General features: G+C 47.5%; 1 protein-coding gene across 2 annotated transcripts; it reads left to right on the top strand.

Annotated features, from left to right (window-relative positions):
• The first annotated feature begins 3,745 nt into the window (after positions 1-3,745).
• On the top strand, positions 3,746-6,511 carry LOC133892012 (uncharacterized). 2 transcript variants are annotated; one of them, XM_062332751.1, is made up of 3 exons: positions 3,746-4,618; positions 5,166-5,228; positions 5,329-6,511. In XM_062332751.1, exons 1-3 carry the CDS (start codon positions 3,845-3,847, stop codon positions 5,785-5,787), a joined length of 1,296 nt encoding a protein of 431 aa, XP_062188735.1. In that variant the 5' UTR covers positions 3,746-3,844; the 3' UTR covers positions 5,788-6,511. The 2 variants fall into 2 exon arrangements, with proteins under 2 accessions (XP_062188735.1, XP_062188736.1); XM_062332752.1 differs by lacking the exon at positions 5,166-5,228.
• The last annotated feature ends 1,417 nt before the right edge of the window (positions 6,512-7,928 follow it).

Below are 7,928 nucleotides of genomic sequence, written 5' to 3'. Positions count from 1 at the left end.
TCCTGTCGCAGGGATCCTGAGAGACCCCTTTTTAGAGATTCGGCCGGGGGGGTGATCCTGAATAAGTCGTCGGAGAAATAAATGGAAGTGGATGTAAACACAACGGCCGGTGGTGGGGGATGATCGACCTAACGCGAAGGGAAGTAAATGCACCGGAGTTTAGACAGGTTCGGGCCGCACGGGGGCGTAATACCCTACTCCTGTATGGTTGCAAAAACTGTCCTGGGGGAGATCCCTCAAAGATGTAGCTGGTTACAATAATATTGTGTCTAACCAAGAGCTTGAGACCCCTTGCTCTTAGGCAGGGACTAAGGTTTTTTCTTCTTGGTGCTTCTGTGCTCGAAGCTTATGGTTTCTTCTTCGTTGGTCGCAGCACGGTTGACTGCTTGGGCTTTTTTCTCATTTCTTTTTTTCGATCCTCCGTTCTCTTCTGTGTGCCGACTCTTTTATGCACTCGCCGGCTGCGACATGCCCCGAACGGGAAGGAGGGGGCACAAGTTCCAAGACGTCACGACTGAGAAAGGCGTCATCATTTCCTCTGAGCGAAGTGACCGGGGAGGTGAAAAACGCGGCGCGCGTCCGGTCACTTGTCACCATAAACGCCCTGGCAACGGACGCCGTTGAGAGGGCCCACTGGGCAGCCACAGAGCCACCCGGCGTGCCCGCCCTGTCTTGTTCCTCTGCCACGGCAGGGCGGCAGACGGAATGCCTTGATCCTGGCAATGTTATTCCGAGACACACCGGATGATACGGGATGGGACCTGTGCAATTAATAGCCCCACGCCCCTCTGCCAAAGCATGGCAGGAACTGACGCTGCGGCGAGAGCAGTTGGATGTGTCAGGCCACGCGCGCTCATTTAATGCGGCCTTGGACCTCTGACGGGCGGACACCTCATCGGTGGGCCCCTCGGGGGCCTCTCTGGGTCATCGGGGGGCCGAGTACTCGGGGGTACTGTTCACCTCCCCGAGCACTCTCTCCCGAGAATGCTTATCCCTGTACGAACCTTCGGGGAACCGAGAGCCCGGGGGCTGCCACGTGCAGCCCCGAGCACTCTCTCCCGAGCACTTTCGCACTGGCCTTCGGAGAACCGTGCGCTCGGGGACTGCTGCGCGCAATCCCCGAGCACTCTCTCCCGGAACTTAGCCCTTCTGATCATCGGGGGACTAGGGTGCTCGGGGGTGACCGGGCACCTCCCCGAGCACTTTCTTCCCGGTACTTAGACTCTGCGGGTCATCGGGGAACTGGGGTGCTCGGGGACCAGAGACTGTGGCCCCGAGCACCTTCTCCCGGATCTTGGACTTTCCTCACCCCGCAGGAGGGACCTCGCGGGATGGTGACACGTGGTGGACGGCTGGCCTGGCCTCGGGACTCAGGGACCCCCGGTTCCTGATACACCGACACACACCATACCTACTCCTTGTCTCGTTCTTAATCTTCTGAATTATTCTCGTCTTGTCCGAGGGTGCCACCCGATGGATATAATCCACTAGTTCACTCCAACCAATGAAGCTCTCCCAATTGCACCTCCGTGTCTCTTGCAACTAGCATCTAAAAGTTAGAATTCCAAAAAATGGCATCAAATCTACCACAATTCACATACTCAACCAGTGATCGCCAAAAGTATTATCACAAAAGTATCCATATCCGAGCTCAAATGGCACAACACCCTCCCGAGCTGGGACCCCACACTGGCACTTTATAGGTGGGTTCACGTCGCATGGCATCTTCTCCTCATACGACTTGTATTCTTCATGTTCCTCTTCTGGCCAGTACGGTTTCAGACCATATATGAACTCTTTAAAGTTGCACACAGCCCATCCATCCTGCACACATGTTGAAATTAGCATATCAATATGATAATATCGTTAGTTTAAGTTACATGGTCACGTCTTGAGCAACAAAAGAAAGGAGTATATGTCAACCCCTCCGACGGACACTGGAGCTCAGCATGGACACCACAGTGGCACAAGGGGGGCTTCCTTTGGCGCTTAGCACTGCCTTCTTCCTTCTCCTCCTCCATCATTTTTGGTGGGTTCGGTGGAGGAGGCACCCAGTGCTTGAAAGTCTGGTACATACTACTGTGATGATCCCAATATGGGAATAGACAGATCATCAGATTATATTTTTCTGGGCCATTAATCCATTGGAAGAAAAAGTATTTCATGTTCTCCTGTAAAAGTGAGAAAAATAGATCAGCAACCATAATGTACTATGATTACTATTCATCAGTTACTATGCACTTACCCGATAATCCGCACAAGTGTAGTAAGCCCGGGCATCAGCAATGGATGCCTCGACTGTTTCACCTCGGCAGGCACTCCGCATTCACACTTAGGAAGAGCAGGAGGCACCAGGGCATCATACTCTTTTACGGTGGGATAATTTTTGTTCTCCCTCCTCCGAGTGACACTCGAGTGCAATGACATCTCAACGCTGCAAATAGAACCCAAATATTTTAATATGTACTTGGTACGTATAAAAAACTAAATAAAAAACTACAAATATCACTTCAAAATGCATTGAGTGAATATTTGATGTGCATATATCCAACTAAATGAATAACTACATATTTCACTTCAACATGCCATATGTCACTTCACACATGCCAATTCAAAAGAAATAAGCTACAAATCCTACATTGCAACAAACCCTACATTCTAATACATACTTTGCATACATCAAAGTACTAATATGATTCTAAATTATCCAATTCAAAGAGCTACTTCAAAAAATGAGCTACCAATACAAAATTGTAACAAACCCTACATTTTAGGTCCCCACCCAATCTCACAACAAAGCGAGTTTCTATTGGAGAAAACTATGGAAGGGAAGGGTATTAGGCCTTCTCCAGGAGCTACCGTATACTTCCCTCAAAGTACTGTGCCGCTAGCTTTTTCGTCCTTTGCCAATTCTAGTCGTCCGCAACGAGCTCCAGCGGATCCTGTATCCAGATGAACAGGGATACGGGCGCTGGTACTGTAGCGACGGGAGAGGCAAACTTGCCGATCGATTGAGGGACCTGTATTACTATGCCGAGTGGATGACTGTGGGTCCGAGGGAAAGAGAAGAATAATGAAATGTAGGAAATATGGTAGCGGTTGGAGATGAAAAAAATAAGGGATATTATAATAGTGTTAAGAGATACTGTAATAATATTATAGATGATGAAATTTTAGAGTATCTACTAGAGATGATCTTACCTTGCCAAACCTAATCCATAAAAAATATCCTTCACTCACTAGGGATTTCAGGGATTTGAAAGGAGAGAAGGAGAGAGAGGAGAGGTGCCTGTTGGAGAGTCTGTTCTTGAGTTGGATGGGAAAAGTGAGAGGGAAAGAAGGTAGGGAATGAAGGGACCCGCTTTAAGGTCCCATAGCACAGCTCCATAGGTTGTGGTGATGTGTTTCTAATATGCGACGTCATGACTTTTTGCTCCGTGCCATAACACGTCAGATAGGACCTTCTAGCATATTGCCTATGTGACATAGAACGGCTTCATGGAGGATGGCACCACGTAATGAACCTACGACATCAGAGGATGTGGCGTCATGAAAAGGTCCGTTTTTAGACTTAGTTTCTCCATTTGTAAAATATATTTTCGAAAAGGACCAATAAAAATTCCCCTCGATCTCTGACCCGAACGTAACGGCCCAAGTCCAAGTCGTCTACCGGTTCGATCGTCGGCCCACTGGTCGGGCTCCCATAAACCCCTTCGGAAATCTTCGGCAACCGTTCGCCATCCCATTTCGATCGCCTCCTTTCGGCCTCTACCTCGAGTCTTCTTCTAGAAGCTTCGGGAAAGGCACTGGGGTTCGGAGAAGCTCGCGGCCATGGCGGTCGTCGATGCTCTCACCGAGCCGCTGCTACCCCGCGGCCGCTGCCAACGCCGTCGTTGACAACCTCGCGGGCGCTACTACCTCTACGCCCCCGTCCCACATCGTCAACCTCGCGGCCGCTGCTACCTCGACGCCTCCCGCACGCGCTGTCAACCCCTCCGCCGCGTTCGCGGGATCCTCCACCGCCACGACGGCCGCTCTCACCGCCTCTTCCCCGAGGACGCCTCCGTCGCCATGCCCCCGCCGTGCGGAACTCCCCCCCCCCCCCCCCTCTCTCATCACTAGCGGTTCCGCCACGACGGGTACCGGTCTCCCTCCGACGACGGCATGGACGCCTGCTTCACGGAACCGCGGCGTGGACCTCGCCGCATCCGCCTCGGGTGCCAGTGGCGGCGACGCCAGCGATGCTCCGCCCCGGCCTGCGTCACCCCTCGGCGCGAACCTCTTCAGCTACACAAGCTTCGTCGACACGCTCATCCGTCCCACCGCTTCATTGGCTTCACCAGTGGCCTACACCGGCGCCGTCGCGGCAGCAGTTTCTGCGCCCAGCTCCCCCATGGGCTACGTCTCGCCGTCCCTGTTCAAAGGCCGCAACTCGCCTCGGTCCACGTCGGACGACATCCTCGCCGAGGGCGAGGGCGGCGACGAAGCAATGGAGTTAGGCGGCAGCCGCAGCAGCACTACCGCCACCGGGAGGGGTCGGTTGGGCTACCGCGTTTCGCGTGGTGGAAGGCACACACATCGGAGGGCTGGCCCCAGGAGCAAGTTGATGCCGCAGCAGGTTTGCCATACTGCCCACAAGGCGTTTGTGTAAATGCTTGTTAGTACTTCGTAATGCCTGGTATTTGAATGACTCTGAGGAGTGAAGTGAAAGTCACGGGTTGCCTTCAGGGCTATATATTTACATCAACCAAAGCAATTACTCGCGTGCAGCCACTTGCTTAGATGTTTAATTCGATCTAAGTGATCGAATCCAATCTCAATACTTAGTATATGAATTTGTAGACTGTGACATTGATTTGGAAGTTGGACACTGAAAAGGATGTTTGAGAGTTGAAATTTTGAAGTAATTTATCAAGTGCGTTTTAGAGAACACCTACATTTCATTGATTTCATATTACACAGTATAAAATTATGCTTCAGCAGTGAGCACACATTGGAATACATGGTAAGAACTCTACTGTGAATGAATCTGAACTGGTACAGAATTTGATTGTTGTCAATGAAGTTGAACTCGTACAGAATTTGATGCTAAGAACTTTTATTGGTGCGGTTTCCCCACCCGATCTTCTTCTTCCTGCCTGACTCATATTGTCTTCAATTTGCAGGGGATTGATCAAACTATGACTGAATGTTTAACAATTTTTAACAAACTAAATGTTGTTTGGAAGGTTTTGTTTTCCTTAATTAAAATGCATTGATTTTACAAACTAAGTTGCTTTAATTAATGAGCTACTGATTTTTTGTGTTGTTGAACCTTTATAAACGCAGGACATTTGGTCTAGGGAGAGCTTCATGTACATTTGTGCTCTCATGATTTTTGCTGGATTGGTTGCTTATCTTGGCACCATGATCGAGGGTTGGTTTTCCTATGTGAGGGTCATATTCATCATGATCTTCGGAGTCGCAACAGGACTCGCTTGCATTGGAGCGATGGCTCTTATTTCAGAGACTCCAGTTCCCTCCCCACGCCATTTTGCCCCTATTGCCTCTAGGCTGACTTTTCTGATTGATAGTATAGCATTTGAGGGAGCTATATTCTTTCTACTTGGAGAGATTGGATTCATCACATGGTTGCTTGTTGCCGCTGGCACCGTGTTTGGGATGGCGTATTTTTGGAGAGCTGGGCATCCAGAGAGTCTTGCCACACTGATATCTGGTCTCAGCTCCATCCCCACTTTACTACAGTCTCTCTTCGATTCCATGCTGGCTTTATTCCGTCGAGGATAGTACCTACCGCATTTACCTGTTTATGACTTGGATGCACATGAGATACTTGATATCCATTCACATCATATGTGTCATGCGATTTGCTGATCGCCTAGTCATGTTTCATATATGGCTGATATGTGACTCTCGATAGGATGATATGTTCATTGGTATAGATATCTTGATTCTACAAATATTCCCATTCATATATGTTGATTCTAAAAATATTTCTTATGTGTTCTTGGATCTACTTTTGCTTATACCTTGTAATGTACATGCATTATTCCATAGTCTCTTTTTTTTTCAGAGTTGTTATTTCTCAGTCCACTAAAATTAATTTCCTTGAAGTCAGCTTATTGGTCGTATGATTTGCTCTGAGACTTATGACGTGATACTGGATTGTTCGGTGTTCTGTTTTTATGAGGGGTTCATGTGTTGGTTTTACACTTTATCCACATGGGACCTATCTGGTTAAGACAGGGATGCTAGTTCTAGATCTCTATGTATGCTCCCAAATTTATGCAAAGCTAGAGGAAGGAGGAACTGGGGGTTGTGGATCAGCCGAGAAACAGTTGGTGGTATTGAGATGTTGATCGAGGTGCACAATAGCCTGGCTTGTTCTTGCTTGCTTTCTCTGTGCAAGTTTTGGAGATGTACTGATCTGTTAATTTGGTGCGATTTTGGTGAACAATTTTGATGTTTGATGTTGAATATAGAGGTTGCTGAGTTGTTTGTTGATTTCAAACTGGAGATGAAGCTGCATATTCTCAGTTCTCATTTGATTTGAGTTATTCTAGGGTTTGTCGACTTCCTTTCTCTGCGTTGTAGATGGGGTTAGTATGCAACGATAGATTAGTATGCAACGATGGATTCATATGCACCTGGTGTCTGGTGATACTTTCGTCTGTTATTGAACGCTGTTTAGATGGGGTTTGGCTGGTCGGGTTCAGATCCTAGCCTTTGCTTCACTCGTATGGATTAGATTATGCCACGCAACTGTAAGATTGGCTAGGACAGTGTTGGTGTTTGGATCTGCAGTTAGATTGGCATTGGTGTTATTCATTTTTTGTGAAGCAAGAGTATGGCTTGCAATCGACCCGCTTGGAGGAATGAAATGTTTAAAGATTTGGGGAAGTAATGGGTAGTTGTCTGTTGTGTTCTTTGCAGTGTGATTATAAGTGTTTTGGAAGGCACCAAAAGAAGGTTCTCTAGAGAACTCCATTGGGCCAGGTTATTATCAATAAGTTTCTTAGGCGTAGAAGTAAGCGAAGGCTGGGATTTGGGCAAATCCACTCGGTGAAGTAGTGGTGGGTGTCCTATGATGCTGTTCCTAATGCAGTGTTCTGTGTGAGCCCTACTTGATCATTGCCTACTTATTGCTGTCGTACTTAGCACGAGCTTCATGATGCTTTCCATCTACCTTGATCCATTTCTTTGTAACATCATATCATTCAAGTCACGGGATGAGCTTATATATTGTTATCACTAGAACCCAAGCATAGAACTATTAGTTGGGCTGACTTAGTGTGGTTGTGTCTCCTGAACGTGATGTGGGACATTCCCAAACTCTTTTTTTTTTCGAATGCTCATCTAATATGTTGATAACTTGATATTCTACCTCTTCATTTGCCACCTTTTGTCAAATGCTGCTTCTTCCTGCAACAGAAAAGTTACAGAACAACTTAATAGTTTTTTTTTAAAAAAACAAGCTAGAGCTTGAGCCGAGCCTGAATTAAAAAGAAGATAGAATTGATCCAGGTTCTATAGGAAATCAGGCCTGAACCCTTAACAGATGCATGATTTTAGAGAGAAAAATGGGCATTAAAATCCCATAATAACAATACGATCTCAACTCAACAGATAACCCTTATAAAAGGCACAACTAGACAAATGATTGGATCAATTTAACTGAACTTACACGCTAACCGATCGGACAACAAACACCCTCATAAACTTAGTCAGTGAAGCTCTGCTCTCACGTCACACCTCTCTTCCCTCCTCTCAAACTCGGTCGATAGAGCTCTGCTCTCATGTCACACCTCTTTGCCCTCTCATAAACTTGGTCGACTGCGCCCAGCTCTTATGCCAAACCTCTTTGTCACGCAAGTCGGCAGTACGTCACTTCAAAGAAGCGCTCATTAGATCAAAACACTATCGTGAAA

The sequence above is a fragment of the Phragmites australis genome, chromosome 15 (genome assembly GCF_958298935.1).
Source record: "Phragmites australis chromosome 15, lpPhrAust1.1, whole genome shotgun sequence".
In the NCBI taxonomy this organism is placed as follows: Eukaryota; Viridiplantae; Streptophyta; class Magnoliopsida; order Poales; family Poaceae; genus Phragmites; species Phragmites australis.
Note: the sequence above shows the minus strand (reverse complement) of the source record. Positions and strands in the feature narration are given on the sequence as shown.

Bases quoted from the DNA above. Each gene is read 5' to 3' on its own strand.
- LOC133892012 (XM_062332751.1), top strand. From the start codon at position 3,845: ATGCTCTCACCGAGCCGCTGCTACCCCGCGGCCGCTGCCAACGCCGTC. The intron at 4,619-5,165 runs GTTTGCCATACT...TTCAATTTGCAG, and splicing joins GCAAGTTGATGCCGCAGCAG to GGGATTGATCAAACTATGAC. The intron at 5,229-5,328 runs GTTTTGTTTTCC...TTATAAACGCAG, and splicing joins AACTAAATGTTGTTTGGAAG to GACATTTGGTCTAGGGAGAG.